Here is an 18,824-nt window from a genome sequence, read left to right as displayed (position 1 = left end):
AAAGAAAGTTCTTTATTAAGAAAAATCGACTTGCTGAATAATTGGTTTTAATGAAAGTGGATTGACCCTGACCCTGACCCTGTCATGGACTGATGCATTTAACAGGTGGTGACTCTTTGGGTTTGCATCCTCTTGCCTTTATCAGACGATTCCTTTACATCTACAAAGGTCAGCATCTATTGGGTCACATGGTCTTTGTGATCAGTGCATGTTCGCTACATACTTTAACAGTTTATAGAATAGTAACACTAAAAAAGGGCAATTCCTCAAAAATGCTAAGGGAGTCAAGGGGCATAGTCTACTGGAATGATTTAAACAAAAAAAAAAATGTATATCCTGGTGGCTTTGAAGAATGCAATGATTATTTAACTATTATCTTGGCAACAGTTTAAAAGTCCAACAGACTTTGAATCTCTTGCTGAACCTCCTGCATCCGGAGAAAACAAAAAACAACAGTGAAGCTAATATTTAGCCTTTAGGCAAAACTTCAGGTCATACGGAAAAGGCCTACATGTGTAACCTCACTAATTTCTTTGAATTCATATTTTATTATTTCACATGGATGTCGGGGAAACCACACAGATTAAAAGACTAGGATGTGCATTTAAAAAAAAAGAAAGGCCACAACTTTCCAGGTAGAACTAAGTTGACTTTTATTGAAGTGATTTGTACATTATCATGTGGGCAGGCTCAGAATTCACTCAAAATTCACTTAATTTTCAGTGGTCTCTCTCATCAAACATTCCCAAGGATTTTTTTTTTTTTTTTTGCTTTTGTTTGCCATTTTCTCATTAAGACTCTTCAGTTGCTCAAAGCCCTGCCCTCCCTCCCTCCCTCCCTCCTCCCGCTGTGATGAGTCACTTGCAGCCCTGCCATGTTGTTAAGACCCCCTTCAAGCAAATCTCCTCTGACCCATGTCTTTGCTAACGCTGCAGAGATCAGCGCTAGCGAGCCCCGCGGGGTCGCGGCGGGGACAGCCATCCCTCGAGCTGCCATATGAGAGCGATTAACGATTAGCATGTGCTTCACGCTTCCCCAGGGGGCCGGCAGGGAGAGGGGCTCAGCAGCACTAATGCCACATTGGTGCCCAGTCTTTCAAAAAAAAAAAAAAATGGGAGGCTGAGAGGAGGAGGCAGGTGACGGACAAAACCTGTGTGTAAAGCCCCGACCTCCTGCATATATTTGGCTGTTGTGTTAGCCCTTAATGACTCACATTCTGGGAAATGACTGTTGCAATGGAAAGCAGGAAAAATAAACCAGAATAGTGACTCCCACAGTTGAGCAAGTGTAAATCTACTCTGGCAGTGGAGCCTACACTCTGGGGACATTTGTCTTCTGCCGTTTGATACTCATGTTGTGACACCTTGGAGATAAAAGTGCTGAATGCACATCCAAAATAAATCCCTGATCATGAAGGGGCTTCTCACTCACTGAAAGGGCGATCTGTGATGAGATGGGAGAGAATCTGAATTCATGCCAGTTGGGTCTGACAGCCCCCCACAACAACCAGTCCACTGCAGAGACTGGCTATTTGACGGAATGCCACAACCAAATCAAAAAGGTGAAAACAGAGCTGGGCAATCTTGAATCAACTCCACTTCAATAAATGGTGCCACACTTTTCAAATATAGGACACATATGCTTGCATGTCCAAAACTATTTGAGTATGCATGAGACAAGATTGCTGAGAAGGGCCACTGCAACCCCGGAGAGTAAACACTCCAGTTATTGGTCTAAGAGAGTGAATAAATTCCTCTTCTCATCCCCAAACGCCACAGTCGGCTACTCAACTTATTTTTCAGGGAAGAGAACACATTCCAGTATCGGTGTCTGGTGTCTCCAAACATTAAGACCAAATCAGAAATTTTACTCCACGGATGCAACACCAGAAAAGTATTTAATTTTTTGGCAAACATTCTAACACAGGTTTGTAAACATAATTTTTCCCTTGTTGAAATAAAGACTCAAAAATATATTCTCATTTTTCATAGAACCCATTCATCCATCCATCAAACTAAATCAGCATTAAAGTTGGAAAAAAATGCTATTCTGAATTCTTCCACTGCTCAGCCATTACGGCAGAACTCAAATTGAGAATCAAATACATTTATCATTGTAATACAGATTTGTCCTCTGGGGGATGATATATTTTTGCTTCCTGTCAAAACAGAAAATAGACTGTTTGCCATTGGATAAAGCTGAAGAGGTGGCTGCGGTCCTTTTCAGAGCCAAGAGTCAGGCTACTGTGAAATAAAAGACCCTCCACATCTCCTCAATTAAGAACAGGTACTGTTACTCCAGCCAGGTTGATCCTGAGTGCTCTGGCTGCTCAAACAAACACTATAGCAGCTTTTTTTTCTTTTTCATTTTCTCACTTTTTTTCCACATTTGTGATTTTTTTTTCTTTTCACCGGTCACTCCTGTTAACGCGCAATCATGCAAATACACACACTCATACACTTTGTAACACTCGGACACCACCCAGGCTTAACGCTCCCTTCTTTCCTCCGCCTCTCCAACACGCACACAGACACTCACACAGACACTCACACACACGCAGCCTGTTGCCAGGCAGTTGTAGTTCCTCTGTGTAGCCTCGGGGACCCTAAGAGTCTGCCCAACTCGACGTTTCCGAGTGTAAACACCTTAAGGCACCCATAACGCACCGTGACCATTAAACACTGTTGGTGCTGGGAATACTGCCCCCTACTGACAGGGGAACATACTCCTCTAGTTACCCCAACCTCACCACCCCACATGGCCATCACAACTAAATTTACAATCCATGCACACTTACTGTTGCGTCTCAATTGGCTCAAGTGACGACTTCTGCTAGTCTCATTTCCTTCCTTTTCAGATTAGAACTCAGCACAGCAGACAGCAATGTGTTGGAGCAAAGTTATCCAGTACAGTTTTTGTAGTGAGTAAGAAAAGAGAGGAAATGAGGCAGGAGAGCCATCCTAGCCGATTGAGATGACATATGGATCTTGCGTGCAAAATGGCTTCAGAAAGTCAAACACATAAGGCCCATGGTATTTTTTTTGCATTGTTTTCGACAAAAGTTAAACTTTTCTTTTTAAACAATAAATCATCTGCGGACTCTTCCTTTGTACTATGAGTCCCAAAATAAATAGATCTCCCTCTTTTTTTCTTTTACTTAAATACATGTTAATATTTTCTCTGCTGCTCAAAAATACCTTATTTTTTTGTTCTTTTTTGTCTTGAGATAAAGTCCTTCAAAAAGGTTAGAAGAGTTACGTTTTCCCCAAACCCCTTTCACACATGCATGTAGCTCCTTCCACTGGTCCAGTGGTATGGAATTCCAGAGGAGCTTTGGGTAAAACCATCGAGAAAACAAAAAGAGGGGGGGTGAAGTGAAAGTAAGAATTTCAAGACTGCAGGCAACAATGTAGCCTGTGGAATCAAAAGGTAGGAAAGAAGGAAGGAATGAAGAAGGACAACAGGAAAAGGGAGGGGAGGGCAGAGGGAGGTTGTAGTGGAGGCAGTAACAGAGGGGGTATTAATAAATAAGAGCCAGCTGGATACCCCCTCCCGGTTCGACACTCCGCTCTCAATACTGATTAGTGAAGATGTACTGGGAGGCCTGGCAGGCTGTGCTGTGCTCTTAGCACCAGGCCTGGGCCCTGCGCTGGTCAAAGTCAGCTATCAGACGCTTGATGTGGGCCAACTTGTTGTGCAGGTACTCGCAGCGCTGTTTCTCCTCGTGGTAGTTGGGGCTGTGCTGCAAAACAGACACACACGCACACAGCGTCAGACTCCATGTGTCACCCGAACAGCAACTCCTGCTGTGTTTGGATTCAGAGTGTTACCATAAGACATTTTTGTCAAACTTAACTAGCCTCGCAAGCCAGACAAGTCTTGCGAGTCCTGTGAGAAACGTCTGGCCTCCCTCCCCAATAGGAGCCTAGGAATAAGGTGGGTTCATCCACAAAGTGGACAGTGGAAAGCAGATGATGGCGTGTGGCAGTATTAGCTGTGTCAATTAAGCAATATCTTGTTATTTCAGAATTTCAGATGCATTTGAAGGACAACTATACATATATATAGGAAAAGATTTTTCACTCTTTTTCCTACTGTATTTGGCTAGCTCCCTTGGTGGTGGAGGAAAAACGTCACGGAGAGAGAAACCAATACTCATAGTGTCTGTGATTGTTAGACTGATGGAGGACCAGATCCACGACTTTGGGAAATCTCTGGAATCATGGTTGCTGAATGATAAATAGCGGAACATACGCTCATCTACATTGTATCAAGAAAATCTGATTGGATCGCTCATGTGCTAAGCTGCATCACTGTTTACCAGCTACTTAGCGGGGCACTGTGTCTACGTCATATGACTTGTTGTTCTGATTGGTTTGAACATGTAAATAATGCAAGGTGGCAACTCCCCGAATTAAATCGCTCTCGGAGAGAGGAGGCCAGATGTTTTTTGCAGTGTGATCAACTCGCGACACTCGTCTGGCTTGCGAGACTAAAACTTAACTGCATGCAATGTAAATTCTTTGATGGTCCTAACAAATCAATACAGCTCATAATGAAGTATAATTATGTATAATTTAATGGTCTACAGGAATGAGCCCAATCAAACAGTCTGTATAATTACTCACTTGTTTCATCTTCTTGTACTCTTTCAGCACTTCTTCATGTACCTTCTGGAAAAGTTGAAATGAAGCTTTATCACTCCTAATGCAGTTAAATATCATTAAAATATAATGTACCCTGTATTCACCAACATGTATAATAGGAAAAGTGTTAAGCCAGTACACACCATTTTATATATACATACTATGGGTTGAAATAATGTAAACACTACGTTCAGGTCATGTAGAAATAAAACTTTTATGTCCATACACTATTATTAGCTATATGCTTGGAATGGGCAAACTAATCGGAACACCAGCATAAAGACACTAGCTCTATAATGGTGTAATGATTTTGGTCCATTCACAGTCGGGGTCAATGATTCACAACTAATATACTGATTGTAATTGACTACCTGGGCTGTGAGACTTCATGACAGTGATGGCATATGCTGTATCAGATGAAAAAATGACCTTAAATGCTCAATTTGGATCATATTTGGCTTTAGAGAAGGAATTGGCATATGGCTATCATCTTGGAGACACCACTGGGATATTCCTAGCCTTCTAAACAATTATTACAACTAAACCATACCAATACATGCACACTAAATGAGTATAGGAGCAAGAGAAATGACCTGGTACTCTTTGGTGCCACGTGCCAACTTCCGGCACTGGGCATCCAGCTGGGTAAAGCGGCGGGTAATGTTCTCCACGCGGGCATGCAGGAGGCGGTACTCGTCATACTCTGCGTTGAAGTCATCCTTGTAGCTCTGCCGCTGGTCCATGGACACCAACGGCATGTACTTCCTGCAGACACAGGTCACAATCACACAGGTCAGTCATTTCCAACCAGTATGGGCAAACCAGTGTCCCCACTGTGGCCATAATGTAAATTCCAACTTTCTAGAACTAATTCAGATCAATTCTATCTAATCCACCAGCTAATGCACTGAATGTGTGAAAGTTGGAAAATACATTCTGGTATATTCCAGTAATGTGACCCATTTGTAAAATCCCATTATATTCCCTGACTTCCCCAGAGAGTTTATCAAATTCCCCAACTTTCCCGTCTGGTCATGGAATTTCTGGAATATTTAGAGAGGTGTTTTCCAGTGGAAACCCCGTCAAACATCTATAAAGCCTTTCAGTGTGGGAGGCCTGATCCGGAATGACTGACATGTTCCCTGCACTCATTCATGATGATCCGAAAAGTAAAACCAATCCTAGATCAGCCCTCCTGCTCAAACACGCTTGAAGAATACCAGACTGTGTGCAACTTAAACACAGATGTGTTTATCGTTGCATTTCATGTGTCCCAATTCTCCTGCTTTTGTTTATCGTCAAGGTTCACTGTCTTTACACGGTAGCCAAGTGTAATAATTTTTTGTTTTTCCAATCATGTTTCCAATCAAAAAAAAAGAAGGAAAAAGAAAAAAAAATCAATGCAGGCGAGGTAGCTGAGGGTCATACTTTTAGGGAAAAGAAAGCCACACTGTTGGAACATAGATCCTTTAAAAAGTATCAGGGTTACTCACACTACATAGTCTGGCATCTCAATGGTGGAAGAGAAGTCTGTGGAGTGGACAGCCTTCTCTTTGTCTGAGGAATCTGAGAAGAGAGACAAACAGGTTAGTGTTAGAATGTAGGTGCTATGCTGATAATCCATAATACACAGAATCAGTAATATATCATCTAAAATGAACACATTATTTTTAAATTTTGCTTTGTTTATTCTTCTGGATCACTGAATACCCTGGTGTGTTTAAACACACCAATTGTCAAAACAGGGATAGAAAAATATATGTAGCAAAAAAACGTTTCAGTGGGTTTTCAGCGAAAAAGGGGGAGGCACAAAAATGTAGAGTAGGAGTCAACAGAGCATTGAAAACTACACGCGTAAGATTTACAACTTCAAGTCAACCAGAAGTAAAGACCACAGAGAAAAGTAGAGAACGGTTCAATGCCTCAACATGTTCAGGCAAATATAATCAAAGATAAAACTGTATGTGGTTGGATGGGCTGCAGAACGAGACACTGCAGACATATACATTGAAACATGCTAAGCTAGATTTCAAAGTCTAAAAGATAAATTGGAAGGAAACTTGGATAGCGGAGGCATGTCTGTCACAATGCAGACATGTCGATGCCGTTTGAGTCAGTGAATCCAAACACACACTTTTGAATAAGCTGACAGCCGTGCAAGAATTCAAATACTTGATCAGGCAGTGTTTGGTAGGCCATTTAACTCTTGAAACATTTGGTTATACAGATAATTAACCGACACAGGAACACACACCTTGGTCTTTTGGGGGATTCTTGGTGATGACCTCTCTCAACTCTTCCTCAGCACTGTGCCTCTTCCTGGGTCTATGACTCTCCTCAGCCTGGTCTGCTACACTGGTAGGGCTACAGCTGCCTTTCTCCTTCCGTTTCTCTTTCTCCCTCTCTCGGTCCTTCTCTTTGTGCTTCTTGGACTTCTTCTTGGACTTCTTGCTAGTACTGCTGGACGAGGGAGGGCTGATGACGACAGTGGAGGTAACTGTGAGGGAGGTGCGAGGAAGAGGGCTGGGGGAAGTGGCTGGTCTGGGGACCGGGACAGGGGGGCGGTAGCGGTCTTGCGGGGTCCTGTCGGAGGAGAGGGGGCTACGGGTGGGGCTGGGCGAAGGGTCCCTGCAGGAGGAGCTCTGGTCCAGTGGCAGGTCCTGGGTGCCGCGGCCCTCGGGGGTGCTGGGCGAGTTGGAGTTGGAAGCCGGGCTGGGCTGCTGGTGAGAGGGTGCAGGAGGGTGGGAGGAGATGGGGAGGTGGGAGGGAGGGGCCGAGGTGACGCTGGCGGGAAGGGACGAACGCTTAGAGCTGGGGCTGCTCTCGTCCTCGCGGCGGTCAGAGGTCGAGGATGCGGCTGGCCCTCGATTGCTGAGGTGGGAGATGCGGGCCTTCTTTGGCGCCAAAGGATCGATGAAGTCAAACTCTGCCTGCCGCTTCTGCAAGAGCACAACCAAGATTTAGGAGAACAATTGCTTACTTCACCGTGTGTGTGTGTGTGTGTGTGTGTGTGTGTCAATGTGTGCGTGTATGTCTGTGTGGTTACCTGTGGGGATGCAGAGACGCCGTCTTTAGGAGAACTACTTGATGAAAGTGCCTCAGTAGGAAGACCCAATTTGCTGTTAGAGAAAGGAAAGGGTGGTGGTGGTGGGGAACGGGGTTGGAGCAGAGAAAGGGCATGTTAGGGGGAAGCGCTTTACTATGATTACATTAGGACCTGCTAAACAAACAATATTTATATTAACATTAATCCATTGGGTTTCATTTGTAGGTCTACTTCAATGTTGTTAGACTTTTCATTTGTCTCATTATCCACTGAGATAAGTTTGACCTAAATTGAATCCTGCATACAAACCATGATAAGAATAAGCCAATATGAGAGGCTGAAAGCTCTGCATCTAAGTTCTTGGTGCTGCCTGACTGATGAGCAGATGCACATAAGCACTCTTTCACACGCACGGCAATGAAGTAAACAAGACCAAGAAAAGTATCAGACCTGATTAATCCATGCCATAAAAATGCAAATGTCTGCTTAATTAGGTCGGGCAATTATGTCCTGAAGCCTAGAGTGTGATTCTGAAGCCAAAAGAACCATTTCTGTACCGAGCCAGCATCCTGTCAACCTGGGTCTTTTCATCTTCAGAGTAACCAGGCCAGTCTCGTTGGACCTCACGGTAAATGAAGTCCTTCAACGAGTACGAGTTGTCTTTGGGGTTCAGATTTGCCACCTGTTTCTCACACAAACACAAACACACACACACAAACACACACACACACACAGACAGTTTGAAAGCTGAACTATCTCAGCATCAGAAGTGTACAACATATACGTATATATGTATAGAAACTTCCCATTTCCTGTGCTGGCTAAACATCTGTGCATGTAAATGTATGACTGTGGCAAGAAACGAGCCACTTAGTCTTAAAACAAAGTGAATGGAAGCCATTGTGCAGTGACCAGGATTTTCTCAGAGTGATTTGCATACTGTGCTCAAATGTTTGAGAAGGGCAAGGGGGTCTTTGGGGCAGAGCAGACACAATTCACTTTAAGCACATAACTGCTAGTGACATATGCCTAAGGTAAATATCAGCTTTTGTGAGAAATGCTATTCCTCCTATACAACTTGTAGCTCACCCCCCCATTATCAATACAAATGAGCGGTTGGCTTGCCCTTTCTACAGTTGCTTTCTCAATATTGACAAAGCACAGTTACGCCTAATAACTGCCTTTAAAGAAGATGACTCCTCCTCCAGACATTCTCCAACAAACCTTCACAGTGACCATGCACATGCCTAAATTAGCAGGAAATGCCTTCTTCCGCCTCACGTACCTGTTGTAGGGTGGTACCAAGGGAGCTGCGGTCCTTCTGGCTGATCCCGTCCCGCTGCAACCTGGCCAGCACCTCCAGCTTCTTGTAGGACCTCAGCGCCAGCAGGTGGATAATGCGATCGCGGTACGGCCGCTGGGACACAGGGTTGTTGGCAAGGCACTTGCGGATGGTGTTGGCTGGGTTGATGGGTGTGGAGCGCTTGCGCTCTGGGACCACCTCTGGGGCCAAGGGCGCCGGTTTTCGGATATGGACTTGCTTTCCTAGGGGCAGAAAATACAAGAGGATTACACATCAAGCCCCCCTCTCCTTCTCTGCGGTCAAGTATGGGTCCTGATGATCTGGAGCTAGTTGCTGCAGGCCATCATATGTCCAGTTCATCACATTGATATCCAGATTAATGCAACCATGTGCAACAGGGACCATTCGCTCAACACCACTCCTGCCCACCAATCTATGCAGACATCTTCAACTACCTACTGACCTCCATCTCCACCTGGCACCAACCTCCCAAGGAGAGAAATGACCATTCTCAATAAGACTGACCATGGCCCCTGCCTGGCCAGCCTTCACAAACAGGGCAGCACCCAAATTCACTGTGTGCTTGAGGAGAGGTTCAAACAATAGAGCACATCCTTTCTAAAAGGAGTACTCCCTACAATAGACAAGGAGGCAATTTCATGGATTGAGAAAGTTGCATTTGCTAAATAAATCAGACCCAATCTCCACTGGACCTTGGGAACCGGACGGAGAGGGTAAAAGTGGCAAACATATGAAAAATACCACATATTTCAATTCAACAAATGATGACTACAATAAACGACTGGGTTTCACGGCGATAATTACCGTCTGACAGACAACCAGAAGGACAAAAGAAAAGGGGCTATCATTGAAGGGTAATAATTTGCATACAGAAAAACAACAAGTAGGCATATAATGGACTGGAGTACAATTCTCTGTAATGCATCAACTAGGATTAGTTTGGAGAACCTGATATACATGGAAGAGTCAAGATCATCAGGAGCCCAAGACACCTCTGCTCTGTGCTGCTAAGCCATGTGCTTAGTCAGGATGCCTTGACATTTCCCCATACTGCTTCCCAGTCATTATGAAATTCTAAAAGCTCTTTAAGAGATTAAGGTTAGAGAGAGAGAGGAAAAAACTTGCTGCCCCCCTTCCTTGGCTAAATGCTGAGAGACTAAGAGCAGTCTGAGGGGATGCAGGCTCACACAGTTTTTGTTGTGTCACAGGCTGATGACAGACTGCCGCAGGTGAATAGCTTGCGTCAGCTGGTAGTAAGCTTTCTCCTTCAGAAATAGTCTGCCTAGTGACTCCACATGCTTGACTTGCAGCAGGGGTTAAACAAGGCAAGAGTATGGCAGCTTAATAGCACATTTAAATGTTATGACAGCCACGTGTTAGTATTGATCACCATTTTAAATTTGATACAACGTTAAATGCCACCACATTCATAATGACAAGGATTGAACAGGTTCCCATGAAATACAAGTTACAGGCTGTTACCTGAAACTAACAGCCTCTGGAAACAAGGAGAACTTAAAGGCCCCTTTTGCATTGGTTAATGGGGCTCGCTCTGAACCAGCTGCTACATGCCCGTGTCCCGCCCTTTTCTATGCTGCTCCTCTCGTTTCCCAGTTTCCATCTGGGCCGGTGTATGCAAATAGATCCCCAAGGGCCACAAAACAGACCCGAGGAAGTTTTAACTGACTTTTCAAGTTTGTGGAGTGAGCCTGACTTCTGAGCCAAAAGTGACACCTGATATTTGAAGGGATTCTAGCAAGAGAACAAACTACAGCTGATATGTACTGTAAACAGTGCAGACATGAGTTTTTATTCAGCTTAATAATTAACTAAGGCTACAACAGTATAATGTTCAAGAAACAGACTGTATTGACTGTTGCAGCTGAGATTATCATGTCAGTGTTTGTGGTTTAGTCTTAGCACAGTGCTACAACACTCAGTCCGGCTGCTATAGTTACACGTTATGTTGCTTGTCTCTACTCCATTTCCCAGGGCTCCTAGAACCAAGAAGGAAACCTTGGCCTCCTCTGCTGATTAGGTTCCGCTGCCTCCAATTAATCAAGAGGTTATATAGTCTGTCCACTAAAACACTGACATGTATTCTGACCAAGGCCTTGCAATGGGCCGAAATGTTAATGACCCTTTTAACCATGACTTTTTTAAAGCTGAATAAATAAAGTGGTTTTAGTGAGTGCAAGAGTTGCGCCTCTTCAGTGTTTTCTAGATTTTGTATTTTTGGCTGCACCTGCTCACAGCTGGTTGAAGCGCTGTCCTTCCCTTTCTATAGTTACTGTACCAAACACTGCCGTATCAAAGCTATAGATTTATATTTAAGTTACATTATCAACAACAAAAAAGCGATGGAAAAAAGTAGTATTTATATGACGATGAATTAAATATCATACAAAGCCTTTAAGTGTTAGATACCATACGGGCCAAATGGGGTATTGGGGTGGCATCAAACCTCTTGGATGAGCCATCTCCAGTTAAACTCAATAAAACATATTGTTGAACCGTGGCAGAAATTGGCATCAGTGGGTTAAAGAAGAGCCAAATTTGGGACATTACATTAATAGAAGCTGTTACATTGCGCAACCCTTGTCCTACCTCCGCTGAGTTAGATAAGACATGTGGGTGCGGCTGTGAGAGAGCGACGAGCCAAATTAGATTATCCAAGATTACTTTTACTTTTCTGCTTGTGTGACCCAAATCCAGGCGCTAAGTGGCGCAGTGGACAGGAAACTGGCCCACAAGCGTTTGTGTACATCAAGTGTAGGAGGGCGCAGGCAGAGCAAGCCTTGATTGTTTGCAAGTGGTAGGTGCTAAATATGCACAGTACTTGCTGGAGGGAGTGCAAGACTTCAGCCGTTTCTGTGGCATTCTGGTAGGCTGTGTCAATACGACAGAAATAGCTTCATCTGCCTCCTTTGGCCCTTATCAGTCAGAGTGCTAATCTGGAAAACACTGAGACGGCAAAATGGCTTAGTCAGCCACAAAAATGGCTTTGAATGGAGCCAGGCTGTCAGCTTTCACCTATTCAGTCCCTCAAAAGGGACTGAGTCTGAAAAGAGAGGAGAGGTGTTGATAGGATGTAAAGCCATGTTGGTGTGCTGGGATCCAGCCTGGCATCTGACGGTGGGAGTTGCAGATCAGCAGCTGGATGTTTTTAAGGAGTAAGTGAGAATGCAGACAGGGCCCTACCTCTGTACTGGCCCCCAGGCTTGATGACTTTGGTCCCACGTTCACGTGTGTCCTCCACGGCCTGGGTCATACGCTCTCGCGTCACCTGGTAGGAGTCATTGGTGGCACACACTGTGACCTTGTCCTGTACCGTCCCCAGCGATGCCAGGTGTGAGGCTCCCGAGCTGGAGACAGAGAGGGAGTGGGAGAGACTGAGAGGTGAGATGGCAGGCAAAGAGGGATTACATTCTAACATGTGTGGTAAGAGAGCAACCCAAGACTGCTTGCTTAAAAAGGTTATTCAACTGACCAGCGACTGCCATCAACCACTACATTACCTCGGTGCATACTGTTGGATGCACTCAAAGCTTCCCTGAGGGTTGTCCTTGCCCACGTTAGACAAGTAGAAGTCAAAATTCTGGAAGGCGTCTGAGGAGGAATCGGTCTTGGGAATTTTAATGCGCTGTAAAAGGTTCACACAAACATGGAGAATAAATCAATGAATGGAAGCAATTTGTCATAATCTATCCGTTTTTCCTACGTAGTGCCTGAGGTAGTGAATTGGGCTAAGGTGGATTGCCACAGAAATTTAGTTAGTTTCTGAATATAAGGCAGTCATATGCTAAACACAACCATCTGTGAAAACACCTTGGAACTAGGCCTCCGCTCTTATGGTCTAGTTAGCAGATCCCCTTACAGTTCAATGTGTGTGTATGTACATACCTCTAGCAGCGTCTACATCTGAGCTACAGGGTGTGATGTGAACAGCATGGGAGCTAGCATGACACAGGAGGGTCTTTGAGGTCTGAGCAGCTAAGGGGAGGCTGTATGTGTGCATCTCAGCTGGTTTCTATATCATGGACTAAGCTACAGATGAGATGGCAGAGCAGTATTTATAGACATTGGGAGAGTCTGACACTTTCCAGTATGTGTGTCTGTGTGTGAACAGTTCGTCAGATACTTTAAAAGGAGAGCACTGCAAATACTACAAACCTTAAATACATTACTTCAACAACAATAGCTATATCAGTTCATTGCAATGTTAGTTGAAAATATAAATAACTACAGGTGCACTGACAGTATCTATACTATCGGATTGGCACCGTTCCAGCATCCAGCAAATGAAACTATCCTGATATTGTAACCTTCTGCACTGTTCTTTAACCGTTCATGTATTCTACATGAGCTCAGTTCTTGAGAGTCTGTCAATAAGTTGTGTTTGACCAGTGTAAAAAAAAAAGAGAGGCTGTATCTTCTACTTTATGTTCTGTGGCATATTTTTCATTATAATCATTTATTTTTTATTTGAATGAAGATTGTTATACAATGGTCAATGTATAGCCTAATTTGCTCGTTGAATAAATAAATGCAATATATTCACTTTAATTTGATCAAGTACTCACTACTCTTAGTGGGCCTCATTCACAAAACATGCGTACGATCAGATTTGATCTTAAAGTGTACTTACGAATCTTTCCACGAACATTTCGGCATTCATCATTTTTTTTCTTACCTGAATTTGTTCTTTGGTACGATCAAAATCTACGTGTGTTTGGAAACACGCATGAAGTGGTTTCTACTTAGAATGCCTTATTCTTTAAGCGAAATCTATTAAAGCAGTTCCAGACCTCATATTAACAACAAAATGTGTTTCCATTCGTAAGCCTGGTGATAATACCATATTAACAAAGCTATAGGCCGATATGAACAAATTCATAGGCAATTCTATTCAATTGTAAACATAAGTGATTAAAGTGATTAATTATTATCGTATATATATAATCATACATATTATATTATTTAATGATCAATAAAGTCCTATCTTATCTTACCACAGGAGAAACAGACTGCGCATCAAAGCACTGTCTCCAAACACATTTCCCTATTTAAATCGCAAACAATAAGACACCATAAACATTCAATTAATTTGTGACGCCAACCTAAACCTCCTACATGTGGTTTCCCCTGTCCAGGAGGGAGCCACGACTCGTTGGTGCTGCAGAACAGTAGGGTGGTCATGCGTCTTGAGCAGGTGCTGCTGGAGACGCACGGCGCATATTGGACTGAATGGAAGTTAAATTAACCAGAGTCTCAAGACTAACTAGTTTTTCTCTAGGTGATAGAGGTTCTGCCTTGACCACATTGCTAAAGCCACAACTGATAAACCTTCAGACCCCTCAGCAGCGATCATATAATTATCATATGTGCACTCGCTCCGCCACAGAGCGAGCGCAGCATACTGAGCTGGAAGGCTGTTGGATGTGCTTGGACACTGCAGGAAGAAAGCTCCTGTCAATAGCTACAGTCAAAACCAACAGTATTATATAGTCTAAAGTCTGAGCTTACCATCAGATGGAGATGCTGCTTGAATTAAACCAGTGTCCAACTCCGCTGATGACTGGACACCTGACAGCACAGTCTCCATATTATTCGCATTTATTTATTTGCATTTCCCCGCTGCTTTTCCTTTTCCTATTAGCTATTCGATTTGCTTAGTCATTTAGCTTCTCCTTTTAGACTCTCCATTTAGCCTTTCCATGACACTTTGGGCCTTGCGCTGGTAAAACGAGGTAAAACAATGCAAATTAGCCATGGGATGTAACAAGCTCTCTGATTGGTTAGAGAGCCGCACCCACCTCATACCCTAGCTATCTTTTCCAACACTGTTTAGGTGCCAAGAAGACCCTTTTAGGATAGCTAGGGTATGAGGCGGAATTACTTTGTAATTTAGTCTATTTATTCATAGATTAATAAATTAATTTGTAAACAAATGTATTAATGCCTATTTTTATTGTACAATTAGTTATTAATTAATGAAATTATTTATTACTATTTCCGTGACACTTGTGGTCCTCCATAGCTGTCCGCCCGTAGCTAATAAACTGCATCTATTTGGAATTAGACTAACCTTAACCTAAGTCAACCCGTTTCTTTTTCATTTAATTCAAGGTGTGTGCTTCTGATGTTGCAGCATCGACAGCATCAGTAATTTCTTGCCATGTTTTTTTTTTCTCAGTTGCTGTCACTCCACCGCTTACACTTTTAAAAAGTTCACTCCCGACAACAACACTTCTATTTCAGAGTTTGAATTTTTCTTCTTGGGTCTGTTTGCCATTCTCCACCACTGCAGTAATGCTTTCCCATTTGCGCACGACCCTTCAGACAGCAGGCCTTTTATGGAGTTGCCAGGGCGTCTACCTATGCTAATCAGCATCAACAGGCACGCGCATCCAATTAAGGAACAAGTGGCATTCATCAACAGATACACCTGGAATACGCAAAAATCGAGACTCTGCGCATGCTTCATAAATCCCACGTTGGTTTTGCGTAAGCATGTTTCTTAAGAACAAAAGTAAGAACAATTTAAGAAAAGTTTTGTGAATGAGGCCCATTGGTTCTGAGAAATTGGAATCCATGCATCTCTATAAACAGCCTATACAAAAACTCAGTGTTGGTACATCACTGCACAAAGAAACAACAACACATTGGATCTATTGATCATATATGTATTCAAAATCAAGAGGTGTGATTTGCAATCACATTTGCAATCTGTCTGTGATGAAAATCTATTCTTGTCTGGAACAGAAACAGTTAAGAGTTAAGTTAGAGTATTCATAATTTGGGATATGATCCACCCTCCCCTACCCCAAGGGGAAAGATGTACTTACGCCTTGGAGTCCCTTGAATTGTATTGTTGGCCGCAAAGAAGGTACATTCTGAAAGTGAATGGAAACACAGTTTAACCCCATATCAACACGTTGGAAAAGTACAGGCTTATCAGGACAATCAGACAAGACTGGGAGGTCACAAAGAACGGCTATAGAAAGGGCATTCATGACAACACTGGCCTAAAACCTGCATGACATGTTACACCTATTAAACTCTCACGCCAAAACTCAAACACGTGGCCACATAAACAGCAGAGCCTTACATTTAAACATAAAAAGAGACAGAATGAGTTAACAACTTTACCCATTTCTTGTTTAAAGTGGTTTAGAGGCACTCCCTTGGAGCATTGACTTTCAGACATCTGAACGCAAGTGCTGGAACTTGCATAACATCAGAAAACAGTGGCTTTTTTGAGGAGGATATTTTTGAAGCTTCTGCTTGTTTTGTGCAGTGTTTGCAGGCTTGTGTTGGTGACTACTTGAAACGAAGTGGACAGCCACAAACATGCAGTGGCTCTTCTGCCACACTATAGATTAGGATGGGTATGCTGAGGACTCCCTGCTTCTTCACTCAGCTGTAGAACCAGTTGGCCAGATGGTGGGCCTCTAAAGTCTCGTGTCAACTGGTTTGAGTGGAATGTGGAGCTTTATTAACAACAGCCTCTGTACATTTCTGGAGATCAAAAGTCCTGTCTGAAAAATGAACTTTCTAAAATACAATTTGAACATAAAACAAGGCCCAAATAATTAAGGCTACAACCAGCCTAAACTGAACCTTGTTTCTCTGCATTTCACAAATGCTGATTCTGGTAAGCTAAGTTACTCTTCCTAGCTACTGACTGAAGTTTAAGGATCAAACCAAAAACTACCTCCCACCCCCCCATCCCCCAACATACACTCGCACATCAACCAGTCCACACACACAGTTCTGATCCCATTTCATGTCACCACAGAAAGACAAAGTTAGCCAGCTTCCACACTACAGTGACTAGTTCAGCCCCCACACACATCACTGAGGGGGAGAAACAAAAAGCAGGCAGTTTTGGCTGCTCAGTCAGCAAGAGATGGTAGGCTGCCGTTCAATGCAGCGTATGGACCACCATTACCACATCCAATAAGGTTGTAGCATGGGCTGTCACAAAAGAATTCCTTCAACTTAGCGATGGCTAGCTATGCCAGTTCAGATACAGTCAGGGGTAGCAAAAAACAATCTTTTCCAATTGTGCTTTCTGACTAAAACTACATTTCAAACATGAATTCCACTGATGGCAATATCTGTATTGCACAGGTTTGACAATGAACAAGGGCAGTTTCACCTATGATTAACTTGGTGTATACATACCGACACACCATGTGCCATAAAAAGCCGTCACAGAGACCTCTGAACATTGCGGTCCCATGCTCGACTACATCAACCCTGAGTGGAGAGCTAGGCCTACTGTGTATTATGTAACAGTGTTGTTGATGGCACAGTTAGGCTAACCTCAGGTAGCTTGGCCTCTGGCCTCTGCACCTCAGGCTGCAGAGGTCTCTCAGCTTAGTTCGCCTGTGCTGCACCTCAACAAGATAATACCATCTGTACAGCTCAAGATTAACAAGTTATATTTAATCTCCACAGGTATGCACTGCCCCATAAGTGCACTCACTTTCAAATGCTTCACAATGACTGGTGGTATTCAGCTCAGGGGAGAAATTGAGTAGATTTGCTGAAAGTAGGTTGTTGTGAGTGAAAAAATAATGCACGTCACTATGACCAATGTGACAGATGAAGAACATGTATCCAGATTTATTTCTAAATAGAGGTACTGGGTATCAAATTTCATATATTTGTAGCTGCATCTTTGCTTATTGGGATACTCTACTCATGTTACCATAAGTTAATATGGCTAAAATTTTCAGCAATTTGGCAGAGAAGCAAAACATAGTCGTGCGCATAGAAAATAATTCTCACCTGTAAACCAATGAGGTCCTAGCTCATTCACTGTGAGTATGCATCATTTAGCCGCAATGTGGCTATAAAGGAGTCCAATTCAGATTCAAATTGGGATGAGTTTCATTTATGCGAGGTTGTGATGTAGGTTTCCAAGCCAGTTGCAACTTCTAATGTCTGATATGGCGAGTTGGCCAGTCACTAACATGCTTGAAACGTCACTCACTTATAGTAAAGTTAACGTTAGATTAACGTCAATTCTACCAAAAAAAAAAGAAAGAAAAAAAAAAAAGAAAGAAAAAGAAACCCTGCCCCTGACGAAAACGCAACCTCGTCGAATTAAGTTCACGTTAGTCAACGTCGTTACTTTTAATGTCAAACATTCAAGTTATTAAATTCGTCAAATGTATATTTCAAAAATATGTAAATTAGCTAGATGAGTATTCTGGTGACTAGTTCATTCGTCGATATTAAGTTACTACTTTCCTTCTTTGGTCAAAGTAGTTTGGCGAGAAAAAAAATGGACTTGGCTGGCCAGCACAGCAGAGGAGGTTTAGAGCTAACGTTGGCTAATCAGAGTGTCTAAGTTTACCAACAGGTTTTCTAAGATAAATAACATTTGACAGTTCGTAAAAGTTAGCCAGAGCATGAGGTAAAAGCAATATTTTCTGCTTCTGCTGATTCATTTCACGGCACAATGATGATTTGATCAAAAAGCTAGCTGGTCAGCAAAAACTTGCCGTGCCAACAACTTAGCTAGTAGCTTAGCTGTGCGTGGCAGTTTGCTTACCAGCTGAGACAACCCGTATCAGACGACACTCCTAATTTACCCTGGAAAAACGATTGTTTCACTCACCTTACAGTTTTGGTAGCTCTCTAACGCTCTCAGTGCTGTCTCTGTCAATTTTACGTGCAAAACGGTGACTCTGTCTGCGCTCTGTCGGCCACAATTCAATCCGTACCTCCCATCCTCGGAGAGCGCCGCCATCTTTACCAGCCCTCCACCATCGTCCCTCTGACGTTGAAGCAT

General features: G+C 43.2%; 1 protein-coding gene across 1 annotated transcript; it reads right to left on the bottom strand.

The window, feature by feature from the left end:
- Positions 1-635: 635 nt before the first annotated feature.
- On the bottom strand, positions 636-18,824 carry ell2 (elongation factor for RNA polymerase II 2). The gene is made up of 12 exons (XM_071918806.2): positions 18,651-18,824; positions 15,865-15,912; positions 12,535-12,659; positions 12,218-12,381; positions 8,978-9,237; positions 8,250-8,374; positions 7,693-7,765; positions 6,901-7,585; positions 6,140-6,212; positions 5,240-5,411; positions 4,629-4,673; positions 636-3,742 (listed from the first exon to the last, which is right to left on the bottom strand). Exons 1-12 carry the CDS (start codon positions 18,822-18,824, stop codon positions 3,626-3,628), a joined length of 2,061 nt encoding a protein of 686 aa, XP_071774907.1. The 3' UTR covers positions 636-3,625.

Source organism: Centroberyx gerrardi, chromosome 5 (genome assembly GCF_048128805.1).
Source record: "Centroberyx gerrardi isolate f3 chromosome 5, fCenGer3.hap1.cur.20231027, whole genome shotgun sequence".
NCBI lineage: Eukaryota > Metazoa > Chordata > Actinopteri > Beryciformes > Berycidae > Centroberyx > Centroberyx gerrardi.
Note: the sequence above shows the minus strand (reverse complement) of the source record. Positions and strands in the feature narration are given on the sequence as shown.